The following is a 24,568-nucleotide window of genomic DNA, read 5'->3' on the forward strand; positions in this document are numbered from 1 at the left end:
AGAGGCGGAGCAGTAACACGACATCATGTAAACGACAACTGCTAAACGTCCAATCAACAACTTCCTGTTTTCAGTTCAAACAAACAAGATGATAGGTTACCGTTTTGATGGCGTCACGTGATCGACATGTTTGCCATTGATCGATCAATCGATCGATCCATCGATCGTCCCGCCACAGAAAACGTAAAGACTCTTTGGTGATTTATTTAATCCAAACACACACAAGAACATTTGAGTGACATCATCACTCTCTATGACATCATCACTGTCTCTATGACATCATCTCTCTCAAAAAAAAGTCCACAAGGTGTGAGTCATGCATCCGTTGTCATGGATACCGGCTGCTTCTCATGATAACATACAATAATATAGAACGTAAATATGTTTAAAACAGGATAGAGTCTGGGCTCCGCCCCCCTCCCCGGCGGTGTCTATGTACAGTAAAGCCCCGCCCCCCAAGTATGAACACAAGCAACTGCATGAAGTCACTATAAAATAACACACACTGAACAGATCAATATTTACACACACACACACACACACACACACACACACACACACACACACACACACACACACAGAATCCCCCCCAAAAGGGTCGTGACCCCAGAGGTCCTGTTATTGTCTGTGATGGAGGGATCTGACCCAAGACTGGATCAGAAGCGGGTCAGAATGGGACCAGAAGCGGGTCAGATCCGGGTCAGAAGCGGGTCAGATCCAGGTCACAATGGGGTCAGAAGCGGGTCAGATCCGGGTCACAATGGGGTCAGAAGCGGGTCAGACCCGGGTCAGAAGCGGGTGCTGTGGGCGAAGCTGTCGGACAGGATGATGTTCTTGTAGAAGGTGTCGGAGCGCGTGGAGCAGTAGGTCTTCATCTTGCCCAGCATCTGGCTGACAGGCAGGATGGAGGAGGAGGAGGAGGTGGGCGGAGCCTCTGAGGAGGAAGGAGGCGAGGAGGTTCTGGTTCTGGTCTGGTTGGGTTTATCTGGATCCAGGGAACAGAAAACAGGATGACATCATCGTTAGGGAGGGGGAGGAGCATCGGGTCCGACCAAAATGGTACCGACTCCGCCCACAAACTTCCTGTCTGTACCATGGGACAGGAAGTGCCTGATGGGTCCCCATCCATCATCCATCCACCCATCATCCATCCATCATCCATCCACCCATCATCCATCCATCATCCATCCACCCATCATCCATCCATCATCCATCCATCATCCATCCACCCATCATCCATCCATCATCCATCCACCCATCATCCATCCATCATCCATCCATCCATCATCCATCCATCATCCATCCACCCATCATCCATCCATCATCCATCCATCATCCATCCACCCATCATCCATCCATCATCCATCCATCATCCATCCATCATCCATCCACCCATCATCCATCCATCATCCATCCATCATCCATCCATCATCCATCCACCCATCATCCATCCATCATCCATCCATCATCCATTTCAGACTAACCAGTAAAGGATGATGTCATCTGCATAAGGAAGTAATAATTAATTGATTAATAATTAATAATTATTATTAATCATCTTGTTTGTGCTTCTTGATTTGTTTCATGATTTATGCTGAGTGTAAATAGGAAGTTTGTTTGTCGCAGATAATTAATTTAATCTGTTGAAACAAATAAAGAAACGTAGAAAGAGGAAAATATGCGTTCAAGAAATCTGCATTAAACCACCACCGACAATAACAACATAAACAACAACATAAACAACAACATCAACAACAACATCAACAACAACATGAACAACAACATAAACAACAACATAAACAACAACATAAACAACAACATCAACAACAACATAAACAACAACATGAAAAACAACATAAACAACAACATAAACAACAACATAAACAACATAAACAACAACATCAACAACAACATCAACAACAACATCAACAACAACATCAACAACAACATAAACAACATGTTTGTGACCTTTGGCGGAAGGGGGCGGGGCATTGTGAGGAAACATCTCATGAATCTAGATAAAGGGGCGTGTCTGATTTGTTTTCTTTTAATGTTGCGAGGGAACCTTTTTTTTTAATAAACCACATGATTGATTTTCTCGGCCCGATTGGTCGGATCATTGCGCAGGAAGATGGCGCCCCCTTCCTGTGAACACCTGCGACGTCAACGAGGGTTCGTTTCCCCCGGCGGCTAACGTCCTCCAGATGTGTTTTCAGTTTCCACGGCGATGAGGAGACAGCTGGCGACGCTAACGCTAACGGAGAGCAGCTAGCGTGACTTCCTGTCGTTCCACGAGGCTTTCAATGACGTCACGTGATATTTGGACTCTGAACAAAGTGTGACTCAAATTTCCCACTGACTTCAAATGCAACAGGTGTTAATTCTAGGAACCAATCAGACGCCTGCGATGTGACAGACGGCGTTAGCCCGCGGTTACTCATCTTAGCACACAAGCTAATTGGGCAGATGTTAGCTCGGATGGGCTTGTTTTCACAACCTGAGACGCTCTGGGTGGGTGGGGCTGCCGTCATGTGTCAGCGGGTTAAGGTGGAACCGCCCAGAGCATCTCAGACTGGGAGGTGACATCACAGTGATCAGCCAATCACAAAACAGAATGGCTGCTTTCCCAAAATGCCCGGTTTTTGGTCTCGGATTGAAAGAAAACCTAAATTTGAACGTCGGATAAAGTCGACCGTCAAACATTTTGGGGAAACAGGAAGCAGATCACATGATGCAGGAAGCAGGAAGTCACTCAGCCAATCAGCTGAAGCCTTTACCTCCACTGGTCGTCCGTTCTTGCTAATGGTTGGTAGAGCTTTCTACACGCCAAACACAGAGGTGGACATGTGAGCACATGGAGGTCACATGACATCAGAGCTAGCGCCGCCACCTGTCGGCGTCTCACCTGAGCTGCTGTGTCTCTTGCTAAACGGGTTTAGCGTAGCTTTAGCTTTGGACGTCCAGTTAGCCGTGCTGGAGCCGAAGGAGCTGGAGGACAGAGACTTGCCCAGGTGGTCCGAGCTCACCTTCTTCGTGTTGTTGGTGGCCGTCTTGCTCCAATCTGTGGACCAATCAAACAACATGATCAGTAACCCCGCCCACACACACGCCCACTATTTTGAGAAGCAAAACAACACAGATGTTTTATTTTTAATCTTTATCTACAAGTCATTTCTGTTTTGAGAAGAAGAGATGCTAGCTATAGATGCTAGCTATAGATGCTAGCTAGAGATTCTAGCTACAGATTCTAGCTAGCAGCAATGCTAGCTGAAATTTCCTCTTTAATTAGCGACTGAAAACATGTTTGCTAACAATCTGGAGGAAAGCCGGCGCCATCTATAGGAAAACATGAGAGGTGCTGCTATTAGCATTTAGCTACGTTAGCATACATACAAGGAAAGTATGTATGCTAACGTTAGCTAAAAAAAGGCTGGATGCTAGCTGCTTTAGCCTGCTGTCATGTTCTATTGTGTTTTCACCCATGACCAATCAGGAAGCCCCCCCCCCGGTGTTGACTCCGCCCCCTGACGGAGCAGCCGGGTCAAACCGACCCGGTTCTGAGGCTTCATTCCATGGAAATCCTGACGGATCCAGTTTGAAGCTTTAATAAAGTTCCTGTTTGTCTCTGGGGGGGTGAGGGGGAAGGAAGGGGGGGGTGACCCAGAATGACCCCACAGGACTCCTGCAGGAAGGGGAGGAGCTTCGGTACCTGAGTTCTCGGACAGGCGGTACCGCCCACAGCAGACGTGACGGCGCCACTGCTTCTGAACGTTCTCCTTCAGCGCGCAGTGGAAGATGAAGATGAACAGACCTGGGGGGCAGAGGGGGGGGGTCATCTGTCCTTTATGTCACAGATTAAACACACATCAACATCCTGTCTCTGGAGAGCCACGCCCACACGGAAGAACCACCCGCCTGACGCCGGTTTCTGTTCTAATGGGCGGGGCTCGGCCGAGGGGGCGGGGCGCCTGAGGTCTCACCTTGCAGGGAGTTGAAGATGGCGAACAGGTAGATGAAGGCCAGGCTGACGGGGCCCCAGGCGAACAGAGCAAAGCCCCACGTCATCCCCAGCAGGAAGGTCAGGCTGACCACGCTCCGCAGGTTCCTCAGCACCTGGACCAGAACCAGAGTCACGTGTGTGTGTGTGTGTGTGTGTGTGTGTGTGTGTGTGTGTGTGTGTGCGTGCGAACGACACACACCTCCTCCCGCAGCGAGCGGTTGCTGCGTTTGCCGTTGCGGCCGCAGATCTGCAGCATCACCACCACGAACATGGCCACGTTCAGGAGGAAGATCAGACAGAAGTAGCCGATCACAGAGAGATAGAACAGCAGGGAGTTCTGGAGCCAGCAGCTGACACACACACACACACACACACACACACACACACACACACACACATTGGTTCCATCACTTCCCGTTTCCTAGCGATGCCATGCTAACAATGCTAACAGTTCCTGCTTTAAATACACGTCCATATTTGGTCGTGTTTCCTGTGTCCGTGTTTCCTTACAACTCTGAGGACCCGCCCCCCGGCGCTCCCTTCCCGTACTGCTGCAGCCCGTAGGCGTTCTTATCCACGGCCAGGACCACCCCCACCACCGCCGCCGGGAGCCCTGCACCCAAACAGGCCGTTACATCACGCCCCACCCCCACCGGACCCCCCCCCCAGCAGGACGAGCGCCTCACCCCATCCCACCAGGCAGAACTTGAGGATGTAGCGTCGGATGTAGGTGTTGAACACCTTGACCAGGGCGATGTACATGTGGACCGACTCCAGCCCCATCCAGGTGAATGACGTCAGCAGGAAGTAGTGCAGGAGGGCGGCCACCGTCCGGCACAGCCAATCGGCTTTCAGGCTCGCCAGCCAGCCGTCCAATAGGAACACCATGTTGAGCAGCAGCAGCGAGGCGCTGAGGTTCATCAGGATCTTGGAGGGGTAGTCCCGCCGGAGCTTCCTGCGGAGAGGGGGGGGTGTTCAAAAGGAACGCGCCGGCGCACACTTCCTGTCATGTGACTCACTCGAAGGCCACGTAGGTCAGCAGCGTGGCGGCCGAGAAGACGGCAGAGACGCCGCAGCCGATGTAGGTGATGAAGGTCAGGACGCGGTTGTCCCGCGGGTCCAGGTGGGGGGAGGCTCTGGAGATGTCCTGAAGACACAGAGACCCCCCCCAGTCAGACCCCCAGTCAGACCCCCCAGTCAGACCTGGGGGCGGGGCTTACCATGAGGACCCCGAAGTGTGTCAGGTGGTCACACAGACAGACGGTGGTGTTGCTGCTGGATTCCTGTGACGTCCTGCATCCATCCGGGTTCCAGCCTCCGGCCCCCCCTGGTGGACAAACAGCGTCATTACAGCCGTCGCCTCCTGGGGAGAGTTAGGGCGTCTGGTCGCCGCGACGACGGACTTACCGTTCATGCTGAAGTCCCAGAAAACACAGACCGGGTTGAGGGAGGGCTGCAAGACAAGAAGAAGGTCAGAGGTCACGCCCCCCCAGGACCAGGAAGCCCCCCCCCCGTCATTACCTGCTGGGACCGCTGGGCGATCTGGATCTCCACCGGCTCCGTCAGGTCTCTGATGGACCAGTTCCCCACGCTGCTGGCGACCACGTAGCTGTTCAGGGCCCGCCCCCCCTGCTCGCTCTGGACACACGGACCCTGGCATTAGTCACCTGCTTCACTCAGGACACACCCCTCTGGGCGGGGCGGGGTGGGGGCTCACCTGGAACAGGTTGGTGCTGCTGAAGAACATGAAGTTGACGCGGGACAGAGACGCCCGGTCGGCGTCGCCCAGGGAGACGGAGGACAGCAGGGAGGGGGGGAGGGTGACCTGAGCGAGGGGGTTCGCCCTCCCCGAGTCAAAGTCGATCTGGGGGGGGAAGACGATCAATACCCCAACAGATCCATAGATCCATACCTCAACAGATCAATACCCCGACCGACGGACGACAGACTGACATCCCAACAGACCGACCCCCCCCATCTACGGACGCCCCCGGCGGGTACCTGGGGGGCGGTGGCGTTGGGGGCGATGAAGGCACTGAAGGACGTCCCGTTGAAGGCGGAGGCGTTCAGCGAGGCGATCGCCACCGCCAGGTGTCTGGAGCTGATGCTGACCGACGGACCCTCGAACCGCACCTTCAGGACCAGCTCGTCCACCGTCTTCAGGGCGCTGGGGGAGGACAGGGGAGGACAGGGGAGGACAGGGGAGGACAGGGGAGGACAGGGGAGGACAGGAGGGGACAGGAGAGGACAAGAAGGTAGAGTAGAGAAGAGGACAATAGAGGACAGATGAGGACAGGAGAGTACAAGAGAGTAGAATACAGTAGAGTCCAGTAAAGTCCAGCAGAGTTCAATAGAGTCCAGTAGGGTCCAGGGGAGTCCAGTAGAGTTCAGTAAAGTCTAGTGGACATCAGTAGAGTCCGGTAGAATAGAGTCCCATAGAGTCCAGTAAAGTCCCGTAGAGTCCAGGGGAGTCCAGTAGAGTCCAGGGGAGTCCAGTAGAGTCCAGGGGAGTCCAGTAGAGTCCAGGGGAGTCCAGTAGAGTCCAGGGGAGTCCAGTAGAGTCCAGGGGAGTCCAGTAGAGTCCAGTAGAGTTCAGTAGAATAGAGTCCAGTAGAGTCCAGTATAGTCCAGTAGAACCCAGGGGAACTGAACCCACGTCTCGGAGCTGGCCGCCAGCGCCGTCTCAGAGCTGCTCATGACGTTGGAGATGATGGTGACGACGGTGGAGGCCAGAGAGGCGTTGATGGTCGCCACGTTCACCAGCTCCTTCACCTTCGTCACGACTTTGGACACCTGACAGGAAGAGAAGAGCTGAGTCTCTCTCCTCAACACCTGATTGGTCAAAGACACGAGCCTCCCACCTCCTCATTGGACAGCTCGTTGTTGGTGATGTCGGCGAGCTGCACCGCCACCTCGGCGGCGTTCTCTGTGCAAAAATAAGTCAACTAGTTTTGAGTTTGGTCTAGTCAGAGGGCTCTGATTGGCTAATGGCTGCACCTACCTGCCGACACCTGGATGGTGTCGATGTCAGTGCAGTTGGTGAGGTCCGCCGCCGACCAATAGGATGAGAAGTTATATGGGTCGATCAAACTGAGACACAGAGAGAATGAAGACGTTGATAGCTGATAGCTTAGCATCAGCAGATAACAGAATGAAAATTGTAAGAACGGTTAATTAACGGCAAACACCCCGCATCAGGTGAGTTAAGTCAGGGTTAGAGAGAGCTGGGTCAGGGTTAGAGAGAGTTGGGTCAGGGTTAGAGAGAGTTGGGTCAGGGTTAGAGAGAGCTGGGTCAGGGTTGGGGAGAATGAAACACCACCAGGAAGACGGGCCCGTGTGTTACCAGGTCCTGGAGGCGCTCTGGTCCTTGTTGGGGAAGCAGGGCAGGTACTGAGTGACGGTGGGCCGGCTCTCGGGCCAGCGGTAGTGGAGTGGATTGTCCTCAGGACAGTTTTCTGTTCCACAGGACGTACAGTTAAACAACAGAACAAACGGAACTAGAGGCAGCAGAGTCACCCGAGTGCCACAAAAACATGAAGACAACTCAAGACTAATCCTGGATCTGTTTCAATCAGGTCTTCCTCCTGGACCTGACCCTCATCCGTCACAGACCAACGCTTTCTCTGGAAATGTTAAAGTTCTGGTTGATTTCTGTAGATTTTTACCGATCATTCTGACTTTGGTGGAGGTGGACTGGACCTTCAGGCCAGAGCCCATCAGCCCTTCGCTGCTGGACAGCCTGGAGGACACGGCGGCCTCGCCCAGGCTCTGATTGGTGGAGTAAATGTAGACCAGCAGGGCCCGGCAGGAGTACCTGGAGACGACAGGAACACCTGACAACACCTTGTCCCAGGTCGTGAAACCTAATCAAAGGGTCGGCTGTTTTACCTCGGGGGTGTTTCTCCATCCTGGACCGGAGGCTGGACTCTGGAGAGATAAAGACAATGACTGGACACGCCCACTGTTGCAGCAGGAGCTAAAAAAGGAAGTGAACATAACAAGGTTCTGGTTCCAGGCGGGTCCACAGGCATTTACCTGATGGAGTCGACGTAGACCACATGGGTCCAGTTCTGGAAGGTCTGATTCAGCTGTGAGGAGAAAATCAGCCAATAATCAATCAATGACCCAGAACTGGTTTCAGGTCTGACCTCAGAGGCAGAGCTTCTTTAGCTGAAATGGTTACGGGTCCAAAATGCATTTTTAAGTTAAAAGAGTTCTGAGGCGTGAAGACGTGTTCCTGTTCACTGGGACCGCCAGAGAATAAAGGTGGGGCCGATCCCACGGCTGGACCCTTACCCAGAGGGCCACGGCCCGCTCCACGTCCGTCCGGGTCAGCGCCGCGCCGCCGTCTTCCACCACAAAAGACGCCCGGTAGTAGAACCCCTCTGCGGACGAAGAGAGACCGCGTCAGTCCGCCGCTCATTTCTCAGGTAAAACAGAGGCGGAGCCACACAGCAGGAGATGACCGGAGCTGGCGGAGCAATCTGGGGGGAGGAGCAACCCCTATTGACCTGACTGCTCCGTCCATCACGCTCACGCTGCTGTGCCTCCGGTCGGTCACCAGGGGGAGCTGTGGTGACGCCACAGGCCTGAAGAAGACCTTCATCAGCTCTGAGCTGAGGAAGAGGAGGGAGGAGGAAGAACAGAGGCTACGTCTACATGAAGGTACCAGTGCTGCGACCCCATTGGAGGACTGGACTACAGGTTAAACACTACGACCAGGATCACCACCAACCAATCAGGAGCCGTCTACAGACGGACCACACCCATCCACCAATTGATCACAACTACGCACTACTAGTCTAATCAATACAACAGATAATCAGTCAATCAGTCAGTGATCAATCACTACGACACGAACCGCCTTAAAGGGACAGTTCACCCAAAAACTACCACCTGGAGACTAGTTTAAACCACCTGGAGACTAGTTTAAACCACATGGAGACTTTTAAACCACTTGAAGACTAGTTTAAACACCTGAAGACTAGTTCAAACCACCTGGAGCCTAGTCTAAACCACCTTAAGACTAGTTTAAACACCTGAAGTCTTGTTTAAACACCTGGAGACTAGTTTAAACCACCTGGAGACTAGTTTAAGGTAGTAAATAGACGGTGTAACCGTGTATTTGTGGGTGAACTGTTCCTTGAAGTCTTCTTGCATTCAGTCTTAAAGTATGGAAGCGCTAATGTATCGCGCTAACATCGTTAGCATTGGAGTCAGATCTCATGGCAAAAAGTCTGTGGACGCTGACAGCCAGGTTTTCAATGAACACAGGTTACCTGGAGAAGGTGTGGCTTAGTCACCTTCATGGTTGTACAGTGAACTGTCCACATACTTTTGGCCACAGAGAGCTTATTGTCCACTGAGTGAATTTTCTTCACGTTGTTCTGAATTCGAAGTTGTTTCAAAGTGACTTGAAGACTGAAAGCAGGTTCCTGGTTGTTCTACAGGTGAACCAGATGAATCTCAGGTGATTCTGGTTCCTACTTCTACTCGTCTTCATCACGTACTGTTGGCCGATGAACGTCCACACAGACACGGAACATGAAAGCCTTGTTTACATTGGCAGGGCAACGCCGGCGCCACCAAATCCACGGCTGGGGGTCTGGAAGCGGGCCGACCCGCCCCCTCCTTCAGGAGACCCGCCCCCTCCTTCAGAGGACCCGCCTCCTCCTTCAGATGACCCGACGATGGGCGGAGCGCTTCAGGTGGAAACAAGTTCTTCGTGGTTGTAAGGCGGCGGGCGGTGACGTCCACCAGTGGGGTGGGGGAGGGGTGGGCGTTGCCCTGATTCCCTCCCTGATTGGACGCCTCTGGGTTCAGGCTCGGCTTTAAGGCGTGTCCTGTCGTGGTCCCCTGAGCATCGACCACACTAGCCTTCGTGGCGTTGGGCGTGTCCCCCGGCTGTGACGCCTCGTCTCCGGTGGCGTTGGACGCGGAGACGACTTTTAGCCGCGCTGACGTGTCGTTGCCACCAGGGGGCGGGAGCTTCTCTAACCCAGGACTGGAGCCCTGACGTGAGGCGGTGGGGGGTCTGGAGGCTGGCGTGGAGGCGGGGTGCAGAGGGTTGGTCGGCCCCGCAGAGCTCGGGTAGCGGGGGCTAGCCTGCATGCTAACAGGAAGTGGGCTCAGACTTTCATCCGGGGGGGAGGGGCGTCCATCCACAGTGTGGATCTTGGGAACAACGTCTGCGAGGTCAAACAGCGATGCCTGATTGGTCGGTCTGACACGAGCGCTGGCGCTGGCGGCGGTGCTGTCTATCACCTGGACGTCGGATGTTGTTCGCTCTCCATTAAAGGCCGCGGGTGACGCCCGTCTGTCTCTGGACCCAAAGGGATTCTGGGAGGATGAAGAGGACGACACTTCAGGCTCGTCTCGTGCCATCTGGCCTGTCACCGTGGCGATGTGCATCGCCGTGGCAACAGAGAGAGTCTCTGTAGACGCAGTGACTGACGGCTGGTGAAGGTGACGGGGAAGCTGATTCAAAGGCGTCTGACGGGGGGGCGGGGCCTGTCCAGAGGTCGGGCTGGCGGTTGCCGGCGGCGATGTGAGGCTGCTGAAACCTCTCAGATCACAACCAATCAGGACTCGGCTGACTGACGGGGAAAAGGGCACCGGACTCTGCCTTGGTTGCCCCCTGGGGGGCGGATCTGGCGTTGGGGGGGCAGAAGTTTCCACAGTTAGTCCTCTGGGGGTCGAGACAAACAGACCCGACTCGGTGGCGAGGAACAGAGCGCCCCCTGCAGGTGATGGGCGACTTCTGAAAGAGTCCGACGGGTCGACGGGTGGCGTCCGAGGCTCGTCTGGGGGGGTTGGGGAGACAGGAAGTGACATCCAGGAAGTCCCAGAGACAGTCCGAGGGGGGGACAAGTCCTGTTTGGTGGGGGAGGGGCTTAGTTCCAGTGGACTCAGACCGCCAGGGGCTGGTGTTGGAGACCCACCAGAGACCAGTCCTTGTGGGGGTGTTTGAGGAACACCTGAGTCCGGGTCACTTGGGTCTCGGGGGCTTTGAGCTCCGTTGGGACCCGTAAAGGTCGGACGGACAAGTTCAAGGTCATGGGCGGAGTCAGCGAACTCGTGAACGGTCATCTCAGGCGACCCCAACGGGTCCGCCCCCGACGAGAGCTCGTCTCCACGCGGTTCCAGCAGCGACCACTGGGGGGCCACGGGTTTGTTCTTCCTGTGGTGGAGCGACGACGCCTGAGGCCCCGCCCCCACTGCCGAGGACGACTCCACCTGGTCTCTCCGGCGCCATGGAGACGAGACCGACGCCCCTGAACCTGGCGGGGGTCTGGAGTCTTGTGTGGTTGTGGGGGGGTCGGGTTCCGTCGGTCGGGCGGCGGGTTTTGTGGCGTAAACCAACCGCTTCGGTTGAGCGCTGGTGGGGGTGGGACGTTTGCCCCGAGTCGGTCTCTTCCTGCCCTGCCAGACCAGCGGGGTAGAAATGTACCCCAGGGAGGTCTTGGAGGTGCGACGACGTGGAGCTGAGGGGGCAAAAACTCTGGATCCAGCCCGGAATGAGGGACCTGAAAGGGGGGTTCTTCCTAGAACCGGGGCGGGTCTTGTTTGTCTGGCCGCTGGGGGGGCCGGAGGTCTGTAGGGTCTAGACGAGGTTAATCCAGATCCAGGCAGGAATCTTCTGCTGCGAGACAGAACCTGGGGCCCCGCTGCCACCGGGACAGGACCACCAGGACACACCGGACCAGAACCAGAACCAGGACCAGAACCAGGACCAGAACCAGAACCAGGACCAGAACGAGGACCAGAACCAGAACCAGAACCAGGACCAGAACCAGAACCAGAACCAGAACCAGGACCAGGACCAGAACCAGGACGGTGAAAAAGCAGGTCAGTAACAAAACGAGTCAGATCAAACGGGTTCTAACTGGTGGAGGGTCTATCCGGTTGGACCTCCAGGAACCGGAGCGTCCAATCAAACGTCCCGGAGCGTTTGTGGCTCCGTGTGAAGTAAACACACGCCTGACGGGGGGGCAGGGGGGTTTAATGGCTGCAAAGCGACGGCGTTCCAGAGGAACACGGTTACCTTCCATTAAACTGACTAACGCATGAAGCGCTAACGGCGCTAACAGCTCTTATCCTGATTATGACTGGGGAGGGAAACATCACACTGAAAAGGGTTTACATTCGACCAATCAGAGACGCCCGTCAGGAACGTGTCTGAAAATATAAAAAACAACCTGTAAACATGTTTACGTTCAAATAAACCACTTCCTGTCAGGATTTAAAATCCTGAGGACGAAGAACAAAAAAAAGAGAAAGAAAAAGTGACTTCAAAGCAGCGCGGAAAAAATACAAAAATACTCTCAGGAATATCAACTGCTTTCAACCAATAATAATAATAATAATAATAATATAATAATGAATATCATATCATAAATCACTATATTATTTTCTACAATAAATCAGAATAATAACATTAGCCTGTTGCCACGCCCCTCTTTGACCCCGCCTTCCTGTAAATGTTAGCATTGCAACGGGCTAATATTATTATTCTGATTTATTGTTGAAAATAATATTGAGATTTATTATATGATAATTATTATTATTATTCACCTAAATTTTTCACGTAAAATAAACTGGGCGTGAACTTGACTTTCTTCCTTCAGATTTCATGATCGACAGTCACTTTTGTACTTTTTCAGAATTACAAAAGTGGAAAGGAATCTACTAAAGCAGAATTTATTCATCTGGATTAAAACGTAGCCGTAGAACCAGCTAGCACATGCTAACAAACATTCATAACAGACTGATATTTATTAAATATAATTCTGTTTTTTTCGACACTAAAAACATATTTCATACAAAAACTACAGTAAAATATTTTGGTATAATGAACAGGATGGAACTAGCTTGAGACGCTAGTGAAACAGGCTCTAGTTAGCTAGCTTACCATGTGCTGCGATGCTGGTTGAAGCGGGGGTAGAAGCGCCGCCGGTGATGGGGATGGTAGTGGTGGGCGTGGCTGGTTAGCACAAAAAGTGGGCGGGTCAGTCGGAAAAGACATACAACACAGCGTTAATGGGAAAAGCCGTTAGCATGTTTGGTCGTAGCGACGAACTGGAAAGTCTTTCTTGATTCACAAAAACAAAACGATCAAAAAAGTCTTTGAGTCCCATGAAGCATCTTAGAACCAATCTGTTAGCATTAGCATGGCGTTAGCACGGCTAACTGCTAACAGTTGGTTCTAGAGATGCTCCTGGAAGCAAAAAGCAGATGAAGGCTTACCCGGGGAAGAGGAGGCGGAGCTGGGGCTGCTGATGGAGATGGAGGGGGCGGAGCCTGTGGGTGGGGTTAGTAGCATGCTAGCGGTGGAGATGATTGGTGGAGGTGGAGTGATGGGAGGAGGAACTGGAGACGCACACGGAGACAAGACGGTTTGAACGTCCGATCGCGGGGCGTTCAGGACCGCAGGAACGATCGCTACCGCCAGGATCAGTTTATCAATAACAGAGAGGAGCGATCAATAACTCATGTGGCCCCGCCCACTAAGGACCGGTTCTGATCAAGGCATCAAAAAACATTTAAAAGATCTACGACAAAACTGATGATGAAGAGGAGGAGGAAGAGGAAGAGGAAGAGGAAGAGGAGCACGTTTTAGAGGAAGAAGAAGAGGAGGAGGATGAAGAGGAGGAGGGGAGGAGCCTCTTACCGTGGGCGGTGGCATTAGTGGAGTGGGCGGGGTTAGTGGAGTCAGTGGATGAAGCGGTGGGTGAGGAAGCAGCTGGCGGAGTGAGAGAGAGATGAAGATGATGAAGATGATGAAGATGATGACAGGTCGTCTTCACTCAGACCCCCCCACCCCCCCAATATAATTTTTAAAACCTGGAGGAAAAAAACTATCCAAACAAACGTCCTTTAGTTTCCGTGGAGTGACCTTTGACCCCACCCAGCTGCTCTTCAGGCTCAGACTGATTCCTGATTGGTTAGTATACAGGGGCGTTGCCATGGTAACACAGGTGTCCCCAGAGGGAGGACTTCTGTGACCGTCAGCAGTTTGGACGAACGAACAGGAGGGGAGGAAAGACGCGGTCGCCATGGTTACGTGTGTTTGTTTGTCCTACCTGGGCAGCCCAGTCCTGGGGAGTCACAGCTGGTAGTGAGGGGCGTGTCACTGGGCGGGGACACACCTTCAGGGAGGGAGGAGGAAATTAAAAACAGGGGGGTTAATTCACACCATCAGGGGGCGGGGCTTACACACGGGTACGTGACGTCATTAAAGGACTCGTTAGCATCAGCTGGAAGTTCCCGTTAACCCTTTAGATCCTTTCTCTGAGAACAAAGTGAAAGACACAAACAGCAATGCTAACATGCTAATGATTAGCAGGAGTGATGTGAGCAGGTTAGCATGTTGATATCCTTTAAAACGTTACTGGTGGAAGTCGTTAGCAATTAGCTTCAAGAAGAAATGCTAAGGAAATTAAAATGCTGATAGCGGAGCGATGCTAATCCATGTAGCATATGTCGAAGCTTTGCTAACCGTGTCAGGATAGGTGCGTTCACGACGATGACATCATTGTTGTGGTGACATTGATTCGAAGAGAAGAAGACGATGTTGAAACGATCCCACAGTTAAAACATGCTAGCGAGTCGTGTTTAGCATCAATGCTAACGGCGCCGTCATCGCTCTGTCATTATTAAAACAGACGTGCTTTTATTTTGAAATTCGAACCGGAACAAAACTGGTCATAAAAGTCTTTCGTGAAAATATTAGGTCGAAAAAGCTCGCCAGGAACTGATCACATGATCTGAGGGGGCGGAGTCTGATATATGATCATCTAACCGTCGACCGGTCGGTCTCTGTGACACAGATCGGATTCCTGATCCAACCAACCGACGGCGTTCCCGCTGGCGGCGCCCACACAGGCGGCATTCATGGGCCGCGTTCACACAACCTCCAGAGAACGGCGCTGAAAGGACGGATTGTTCTCGAACGCAACGAGGAATGTGTTCAGCCGAGCGTCAGCCAATCAGGACGCGATCAGCCCGGCGACAAGACAGGAATCCAGCCACCGGGCCGGCGTCGGGTTCAAAGGAGGCCAGGGTTCTGGCTCCGCCTCCCCCGCAACCCCATTCCCATCCTTCCTGGAGTTGCAGAATGCTAACGCGTTAGCGACACCCAGCTAATGTTTGTCTTTCCTTAACTTTTTAATTCCGCCGTCAGATGAAATCCAAACACGCCTCGTCTGCGATGTTTGACCAGCTAACGGGTGGCGAGGGGCGGGGTCATCGGCAAACGCCCGCCGCCACCGTCCCGTGTTTGTCCTGATTGCCTAGGCCCCGCCCCCCAGTCGCTGTCGTCTTCTTCTCTTTGTTCTGGTTATAATCGCTGCTCTTTGTTTGTCCAGGATGATGACGCCGGCGGCTAAAAGGCCAAACCCGGCAGCGGCGGCAGCGGGAAGACGTGACGCCGATTTCAATTTCATGATGGGAAAAGACCGCCGAAATATTAAAGGATAAACGAGCCTGACCACCCCCCCCCCCCCGTTTTGATGACCCAGATGCATTCTGGGTCGTTCCTCCGGGGTGCTGATGGCCTGAACCTGTCAGACAGAACTCTGGGCCCGGCGGCGCTCACACAGGAAGTGCTCCTCTGACAGCTTCCTGGACGTGTTGTGAAAACCGTCGCCCCGTGTGACCATCGTCCAATCAGAGCGCCCCGGGACAACACTGTGATTGACACATCAGCCAATGAGAGGAGAGAGGAGCCTCCTGGACGCCACACCGCGTCTTGTGATTGGAGCTGTCTGAGTTCCTTTACGCCCATATTTGGTCAGAGCGGCTGAAGGTGGGCGTGTCAAAACGAAATGTTTGTTTGTATTCAGATGATTCCTCATTCGCTCCATGCATCATGTGTTAGCCCGAGCACAAATGCCCCGCCCCCAGCTGCCCCACCCCCAGTGCCCCGCCCCCAGGGCACCGCCCCAGACACAGACATTAGCAGCTGTTAGCAGCACTCACCACTAGTTGGCGCAGCAGCTGTTAAGTGAATGCAATGAGGGAAACAGACTGTAAAGAGAAGCAGAACGTTAGGACCAGCTGACAGGGATCAATAAGTTATCAATGGTTATCAATAGTTATCAGTAGTCTATCAGTTATAAATCAGTAATCAACAGTTATCAATAGTTGTCAGTAATCGATCAGTTATCAGTTATCAATCAGTTATCAGTCATAGATCACTTACCAATCAGCTATCAATAGTTATCAGTTATCAATTGGTTATCAATAGTTATCAATAGTTGTCAGCTATTATTATGTTGTCAATAGTTATCAGTTATCAATCAGTTTCTTCTTCAGGTGTTTCCATCATAACTTTTAATTCCAGGTAAACATCTCAGGTCAGTTTTATGCTAATGAGCTCCAGGTAGAGTTGGTCACATGACTCAGCATTCATTAGTGCAGGAAACAACGGGTGTTGCTAGGCAACCGGGCCTGTGGTTCTGACTCAGCGCTTCTGAAGCCTCAAAGGGACCTGGATTCACCCAAAGTCACAGAGTTCAGACCGCGGGGGGGTCAGGGGCCACGCCCCCCCACCGCCATGCCCCGCCCCCTCCCCCACCTCTCCTCCTGCCTCCCCGACCCCCCCCACCACCACCACCACCACCACCACCACGGCCAAGGGAATGCTGCTCTGAAACCACTGCGGTTAACCTCCACACACACACACACACACACACACACACACACACACACACAGACACACACACACACACACACACACACACACACACACACACACACACACACACACAGACACACACAGGTTTAATGTGATTTAGACGTTCTAATAAAGACAATAAATTAGCAATTTAATTATAGTGATCTGACTTCCCTCTCAAGTCAAAGTGTGTGTGTGTGTGTGTGTGTGTGTGTGTGTGTGTGTGTGTGTGTGTGTGTGTGTGTGTGTGTGTGACTCCATTAACGACCCGCCGTTCAGACCACAAACCTGGTTCTGATTTTCCATCCTGGCAGCAAACAGGCGGAAACATTGGAGGTGTGTGTGTGTGTGTGTGTGTGTGTGTGTGTGTGTGTGTGTGTGTGTGTGTGTGTGTGTCTGTGTGTGTGTGTGTGTTTTTACAGAGCTTTTACATCCTGACTCAGCAGAAACTCAAGAAAGGTAGAAGAAACTTTCAGCCCATCCATCGGCCGCCAACGCCAGGCATGAAAAAGTCCTCTCCGCCCCCACCCAGGTCAGCCCCGCCCCTTCAGAAGGACACGCCCCCATGGGTGCCATCCCATCCTGTACTCACTGCAGCTGAGGGCGGCGTCGGTCTGGGCGTGGCCTGAGGGGACGGTCCAGTGGGCGTTGTCCCAGTCCAGGATGTTTCCGGGCGTGTCGCAGGTGAGGGCGTGGAGCTGCGGCGCCGTCATGGCAACGTCCCACAGGCGCAGGTTGTAAACACTCCCCCCGAAGCTGTGCTGCCCTGAGCGCCGCCCCGCAGGCGCCGCGTGGGAGGAGGACACGGTCAACGGCCACGCCCAACGGTCGACACCCCGCCCGAAAGCCAACCAGGTGACCTACCTCCCAGCCGGAACAGCCCGCCCCCCGGCACGGTGCGGCCGCTGGAGGCGGGGCACGTCAGTTCCCTGTAGTGCCCGTTGAAGAAGACCGCCCCCCAGCCGTCGGGCGACGCCCACACGACGCAGAACGGCTTCATGGCGGCCGTGAAGTCGGCGGGGGAGACGACGGCGTCCATTGGGCAGGAAACGCCGTCCACCACCAGCGTGACCCCACCCTCATCCGCCCCCAGGCTCAACGCCACGTCGTCGCCGTCCAGGTAGGTGAAGATCCACTCCTTCTGCTCAGGGGAGGGGGCGGGGCCAGGGGGGAGGGGCACAAGAACCTGCATCAGAAGCTTCACCTGCAGGTGGCGCCACCTGGTCAGGGGCGGGGGGCCGGCCTACCTGTTTGTGGGCGGAGCGCTCGAGCTCGAAGCAAACCGTCAGGTGACTCAGCGCCGGGATGGACACCGAGTCGGACGCCGTGGTGACGCGGCCGTTGCCCCCGGCAATGGCGACCTTCTGGTTTCTCAGGGCGACGGCGACTGGAGAGGAGGAGGAGTTAGAAGACGGGCGTAAACCTAAAACCCGGAGGGGTGAAGCCCCGCCTCCTTTCGGACCCAGAGGGGCTGAACCAGAATCTGACGTGACGCGGCCCCGCGGTGGATGGATAGGTCAAACCAGCGCATTTAACCCAACATCAAGAATTTTTCAGAACGTTTTCACAAGCGAGCGACTCGGCCCCCCCGCCTCAGCGTGTAAAGGTCACATGATCAGCACCCAGAACCTTAGCCTGTTAGCTTAGCATCACGTTAAGCTAAAGCGGTGCTAGCCTGGACCTACCGTGTCGGAAGCTAACGCTGAAGCCCCTCTTCTGGACGCTGAAGTCGGAGGTGAAGGACACGCCCATCACGTTCCCCGTGGAGTTTAGCGTTAGCCCGTTAGCCGTTAGCCCGCAGAACGTGACGCTGGCGGTTCCCGTGGCGACCACCAGGCGGTCGTAGATGCAGCCCGGCGCCTCCTCCAGCTCGAAGTCCAGGAAGGACAGCTGGACCACGAAGCCGGGGGGGGCCAGCAGCGTCCAGTTGCATGCCTGAGAGTTGGGGTATTTCTGGGGGTAACAGGGCGACGTGAACTGCCCCTGTGCCTCTGTCAGCTCCACCTCACAGCTGGGGGGCGTGCACGCCAACGCTGGGAGGAGGGGCGGGGTCAAGACGGAAAGTCATCAAATCAAAGAATGGGACGAGCTCAGCTGAGGACAGACGGACGCGATGGCGTCCAATCAGGAGACAGCAGGGAAGTCAGGAGGGCGTCGACGAGAACGAGGCGGAGACAAGGGGGCGGGACTGACAAGGGGGCGGGACTTTTAGGATTCAAGACAAGATTAGAGAAGAGTTGAGGAAGGACGACACCCCAGGAAAGAACGGGACGAGACGTGCAGTTAGGGAGGATCAATCAAGCAATCGATCAATCTGATTGGTTCAGAGTTAAAGCCCCCGACATGCAGGTTCAGAGCCGTCAGTCGGGCAGACGGACCTCAGGTTCTCCATCAGAGGCGGGGCGGTGGCGTGTGATTGGTCCTCCAGCCGCCGCTCACACACACACACACACACACACACAGACACACACACACAGACACACACAGACACACACACACACACACACACACACACACACACACACACACACAGACACACAGACACACACAGACACACAGACACACACACACACACACACACACACACACACACACACACACTCTGGTCTGAGGGTGGGAAGAAGATTTGCGTCCCCCCAGAGGAACAATGGCCCCCGTTCAGCTCCACTCCGCCACTGCCGCCAAAACCACAGCGACGCACCGCTAACGTCACCGCCAATAACCCGTCAGGCCCCCGGGCGTTGCCACGGTGACAGGACAACAGCTTCACCCCCCCCACACCCCCCCCCCCGAGACGGTCGGACTCGACCCAAAAACCACTGGAGCTCAGTTCTAGAAACCTGTTGTTACAGAACCAGAACCAGAATCGGGACCAGCTTTACTTCCTGGTCCACTAGAACCCCTCATTCTGTAGAACACGAGCGTCAGACTCAAGGCCCGGGGGCCAAATGTGGCCCTCCATATCATTTAATGTGGCCCCCGAGAGTATTGAAGGTCAGAGTTTCTAAAATAAATAGGTCAAAGTGCGCTTTGACCAAAAACTACATTTCCCACAATGCAGTAGTTCAGATAGTGAATATATTGGTAAAAGGATGCTGAGTTTTGAACCGCCAGGCAGGAGACCTAGAGGAAGACCAAAGAGGAGGTTTATGGATGTAGTGAAAGAGGACATGAAGGTAGTTGGTGTGAGAGAAGAGGATGAGAAGACAGGGTTAGACGGAGGACACTGATTGGCTGTGGAGACCCTGAAGGGAAAAGCCCAAAGGAAAAGAAGAAGAAGAAGAAGCAGTAGTTCAGCCCATTTTAACTCTGACTAAACGTTGTGAACAAAGTTAACGTCCTAACTTGTGTCTGATGTTATTTTTCTTTATTGATTGATAGTTTGATCCTTGATTGATGGAGTTCTGTGGGTTTAATAACCTGACAAATGAAAAGGATTTATGTTAGAACAGAGAAACAAACAAACATGTTTTTTCTGTCTAACTGTAATGTTTGGAACTAGAATCAGTCAGAAATTCAGTTATTTAACATTAAGGAGTAGTTACATTTAGTTACATTACACTGAGTTACATTTAGTTACATTTATTAGTTACATTAAGGAGTAGTTACATTTAGTTACATTACACTGAGTTACATTTAGTTACATTTATTAGTTACATTAAGGAGTAGTTACATTTAGTTACATTACACTGAGTTACATTTAGTTACATTTATTAGTTACATTAAGGAGTAGTTACATTTAGTTACATTACACTGAGTTACATTTAGTTACATTTATTAGTTACATTAAGGAGTAGTTACATTTAGTTACATTACACTGAGTTACATTTAGTTACATTTATTAGTTACATTAAGGAGTAGTTACATTTAGTTACATTACACTGAGTTACATTTAGTTACATTTATTAGTTACATTAAGGAGTAGTTACATTTAGTTACATTACACTGAGTTACATTTAGTTACATTTATTAGTTACATTAAGGAGTAGTTACATTTAGTTACATTACACTGAGTTACATTTAGTTACATTTATTAGTTACATCTTCTGAATCTGGTTCTGGTTCTGGATCTGGTTCTGGTTCTGGATCTAGCCACCATGAATCAGGAACTCTTTTTCCTCATGGATGAAACTAGAAGCAGATGGAATGAAGTGGACCAGGAGAAGCCCCGCCCCCAATCCCCCAGGGAGGGGGAACACTGTCTCAGTGTTTGCCCCCCCCCCCCCAACGTCCCCCCTTACCCACCATAAAAGCTAAAAGCTGCCTCTCAGGTTCCGCCCCACCCTATCCTCGTCTCCACGACGACTGGAGGCCAACCCCCGACCCGACTCCTCATGCTAGGAGCTGCTAACCGCTACGATCTGCTAACCGCTAGGAGCTGCTAACCGCTATGATCTGCTAACTGCTATGATCTGCTAACCGCTACGATCTGCTAACCGCTAGGAGCTGCTAACTGCTACAATCTGCTAGATGCTAGGAGCTGCTAACTAATATGATCTGCTAACCGCAAGGAGATGCTAACTGCTACTAGCCGCTAAGCGCTACATGCTGACTCACAGGTCAGTGTGACACCTGTCAGGAGTTGCCTCCTCTCCAGCTCTGTGATTGGCTTGGCTGCTGCCAGGTCAGAGGCGGCCACGCCTCCAATCCCCAGACCACACCCACCAACCTGCCACTCCCTTCCCCCGCCCCCTTTCCAGCCCTCCTCCCCCAGCTAATCAAACGACAGCCCAGCTGTGCATCAGATGGAAGAATGTGATTGGCTCACGTCTGTCAGTGTCACATGACTCTTGTTTGAATGCTGACTCACCCTCACAGGTGTTCACCCCCCCACCCCCCCGTCTGTCACGAGGAGATAATAAAGAGTGGCATTCGAGAGGAAGAGGAGGAGATGATGAAGAGCAGCACAAGTGAGAAGCTGCAGTGATGAAGAGGAGGAGGAAGAGTCGCCTCCCCCTGCTCTTCATCATCATCATCATCATCATCATCATCATGTGACCCCGCCCACACAGGACTCTGATGTCAGCTGATGGACCCCAAGAACAACAAACAAACAAACAAACGTTTGAACTGGAGGTGAAGATGAAAGGAAGAACCAGGAAGTGACATCAAAATAACAACAAACAGCAGGATGGAAAAGGAAACGCGACGCGTTCAAAGACACCAGACGACGGAGGAAACGGGAGAGGATGAAGACGGGTGGAGGAGGACAGGAAGTCAGATGAAAAGGCTGCAGGAAACATTAAAGGAAGGAAGGAAGGAAGGAAGAAGAGAAGGAAGGAAGGAAGGAAGGAAGGAAGGAAGGAAGGAAGGAAGGAAGGAAGGAAGGAAGGAAGGAAGGAAGGAAGGAAGGAAGGAAGGAAGGAAGGAAGGAAGGAAGGAAGGAAGGAAGGAAGGAAGGAAGAAGAGAAGTAAGGAAGGAAGGAAGGAGGGAAAGAGGGAAGGAAGGAAGGAAGGAAGAAGAGAAGTAAGGAAGGAAGGAAGGAGGGAAAGAGGGAAGGAAGGAAGGAAGGAAGAAGAGAAGTAAGGAAGGAAGGAAGGAGGGAAAGAGGAAAGAAAGGAGGGAAGGAAGGAAGGAGGGAAAGAGGGAAGGAAGGAGGGAAGAAAGGAAGGAGCACAGCCTTTCATCCTAACGGCAGGACAAACTGGAGCGACTCATGAAATAATATAAATACTAATATTAACAATAAAAATAATAGTTTGACCAAAATATTTTCATGAAGTAATGAAAGACGTCAGGCATGAATAAACAAACAAACAAACAAACACACAAACAAATAAACAAACAAACAAACAGCCGACGACCAGAAAAGCTGCTAGAAGTGACACGTAAATGTAAACATCATCAGCGTACGACACGACAGATTATAGGGATTACACAGAGATTATGTTTATGTTTACATTGTTATTTGTACACAGTTGTTTGTAAACAAACCACTGGTGTGTGTCCGGAGCAGATGTGTCTGTGATATTGATTATTGATCAGTTTTAACGTGACTTTCAAAGGGGGGGGGGGGTCCTACCGTGTCGGGGCAGAGACGTCCACAGCAGGATGACCGGGATAAAGTGACGAAGGCGCCACCTTCCTCCTCCTCCTCCTCCTCCTCCTCCTCCTCCGGTATTGGACTCCCTGGAGGAGGGAAATGAAGCTCTCAACCAATCAGACGTTGTTTCCACATGACTTACGCTAACATGTTGCTAACATGCTACACGTGGGATTAAATGAATGATTAAAATACAGCGGGGGTGTCGGGCAGAACAAACGAGTGACCAGGGACCTTCAGTCTGGATTTAAATCAGGGCCCCAGGGAGCCAATCAGATCGCTCCGGCAGGTGATCATGTTGTTGTTTGAGATTCGAGCATCCGATCGACATCCATCCATCAAACAGCCATCGCCTCACAAACCCGCAAACATCCTGAACAGCAACGCAAAAATAAAACATGAAGACACGCCCCTAGCGATGATGTCACCAATGATGGAGGTGTGGCTTCCGTCATTTACTCTCTATGGGATAACAGCTAATGCTAAGCTAGCAACCAGCTAATTATTTACATCATCCATCCATCCATCGACCACCCATTCATCCATCCATCCATCATCCATCCTCCATCATCCATCCATTCATCCATCATCCATCCATCATCTATCCATCCATCATCCATCCTCCATTATCCAACCATCATCCATCCATTCATCCATCCATCCATCGACGCATCATCCATCCTCCATTATCCATCCATCAGTCATCCATCCATCGTTAATCATCTTTCCATGCATCCATCCATCCATCCATCATCCATCCATCCATCCTCCATCATCCTTCCATCCATCCATCATCCATCCATCCATCATCCCATCCTCCATCCATCCATCCTCCATAATCTTTCCATCCATCCCTCATCTATCAATCCATCCTCCATCCATCCATCCATCATCCATCCATCATCCATCCATCCATCATCCATCCATCATCCATCCATCCATCATCCATCCATCCATCCATCATCCATCCATCATCCCATCCCAGCAGGCTATGGGTGAGAGGTGGGGTACACCCTGGACGCCTCGCCAGCGAATCGTAGGACCACAATAAAAACTAATGATCAATAATAATCATTCATTGATTAATAACTGATTATTTCATTTTGATCAATAATGACCGATCAGCTGCAGGTCAGGAGACGATGGAGGTCGTCAATAACTCAGGACGACAACACACATCTGAAGCTGTGTTGTCTCTCACACACACACACACACACACACACACACACACACACACACACACACACACACACACACACACACACACACACACACACACACACACACACCACCAGAAAACAATTGATTGAATCCAAACTTTATTCGTCTCGAAGTCACAAACAGGAGGTAAACAACAACAACAACGAGGAGCTGGCATCCAACTGGGGGCTCGGGGGTGGGGGGGTCTTAGATAAGGTCAGCTCCGCCCCCTCAGAGGCTTCAGAGCTGCATCATGAATATTAAACAGGATTTAATTTCATCGTCCGGCGCTGGAAATTCCTGCGGCTCCTGACATTCACAGAAAACTCGCCTCTTTGTCAGCCCCCCCCTCCTTGAACCCCCCCCCAACTCCTCCGCGATGTCCAGTATGGAAATGGGAGGGAATGACGAGGGTCAGTGAACGTCCCGCATAAAGAGGGCGATTGATGCAGCTGCAGTGGCGGCCCCCCGGCCCTAGAGCCCCCGGCCCCCCGGCCCTAGAGCCCCCGGCCCCCCGGCCCTAGAGCCCCCGGCCCACTGGTCTTCATCCATAGGCGGAGCCTCACCAGACGGGGACCTTAAGCCTGGACCCTGAGCCCGCTCCAGCAGAGGCCCGAGACCAGAACCTACAGCTGCTGCAGCTAACGC

General features: G+C 52.4%; 1 protein-coding gene across 4 annotated transcripts in view; it reads right to left on the reverse strand.

Moving 5' to 3' along the window:
* Window positions 1-188: 188 nt before the first annotated feature.
* The window catches only part of adgrg6 (adhesion G protein-coupled receptor G6), a 27,031-nt gene continuing 2,651 nt past the window's right edge, over window positions 189-24,568 (reverse strand). For 2 of the 4 annotated variants that reach the window (XM_068342094.1, XM_068342092.1), the window contains exons 2-31: window positions 22,700-22,806; window positions 18,362-18,709; window positions 17,924-18,063; window positions 17,541-17,817; window positions 17,269-17,442; window positions 14,083-14,148; window positions 13,671-13,742; window positions 13,247-13,369; window positions 12,912-12,983; window positions 8,297-8,385; window positions 8,036-8,088; window positions 7,889-7,927; window positions 7,666-7,814; window positions 7,344-7,455; window positions 7,002-7,090; window positions 6,862-6,926; window positions 6,657-6,793; window positions 6,002-6,167; window positions 5,718-5,864; window positions 5,522-5,638; window positions 5,408-5,453; window positions 5,221-5,327; window positions 5,020-5,147; window positions 4,687-4,955; window positions 4,511-4,613; window positions 4,200-4,350; window positions 3,981-4,113; window positions 3,710-3,811; window positions 2,906-3,061; window positions 189-985 (exon numbers count right to left, since the gene is read on the reverse strand). In XM_068342094.1, the coding sequence (XP_068198195.1) occupies window positions 789-985; window positions 2,906-3,061; window positions 3,710-3,811; window positions 3,981-4,113; window positions 4,200-4,350; window positions 4,511-4,613; window positions 4,687-4,955; window positions 5,020-5,147; window positions 5,221-5,327; window positions 5,408-5,453; window positions 5,522-5,638; window positions 5,718-5,864; window positions 6,002-6,167; window positions 6,657-6,793; window positions 6,862-6,926; window positions 7,002-7,090; window positions 7,344-7,455; window positions 7,666-7,814; window positions 7,889-7,927; window positions 8,036-8,088; window positions 8,297-8,385; window positions 12,912-12,983; window positions 13,247-13,369; window positions 13,671-13,742; window positions 14,083-14,148; window positions 17,269-17,442; window positions 17,541-17,817; window positions 17,924-18,063; window positions 18,362-18,709; window positions 22,700-22,806 (3,934 nt within the window). In that variant the 3' untranslated portion in view covers window positions 189-788. The remainder of the gene's footprint in view (window positions 986-2,905; window positions 3,062-3,709; window positions 3,812-3,980; window positions 4,114-4,199; window positions 4,351-4,510; window positions 4,614-4,686; window positions 4,956-5,019; window positions 5,148-5,220; window positions 5,328-5,407; window positions 5,454-5,521; window positions 5,639-5,717; window positions 5,865-6,001; window positions 6,168-6,656; window positions 6,794-6,861; window positions 6,927-7,001; window positions 7,091-7,343; window positions 7,456-7,665; window positions 7,815-7,888; window positions 7,928-8,035; window positions 8,089-8,296; window positions 8,386-12,911; window positions 12,984-13,246; window positions 13,370-13,670; window positions 13,743-14,082; window positions 14,149-17,268; window positions 17,443-17,540; window positions 17,818-17,923; window positions 18,064-18,361; window positions 18,710-22,699; window positions 22,807-24,568) is intronic. The other 2 variants (XM_068342095.1, XM_068342096.1) reach the window with 2 other exon arrangements.

This window comes from Antennarius striatus, chromosome 19 (genome assembly GCF_040054535.1).
Source record: "Antennarius striatus isolate MH-2024 chromosome 19, ASM4005453v1, whole genome shotgun sequence".
Taxonomy (NCBI): Eukaryota; Metazoa; Chordata; class Actinopteri; order Lophiiformes; family Antennariidae; genus Antennarius; species Antennarius striatus.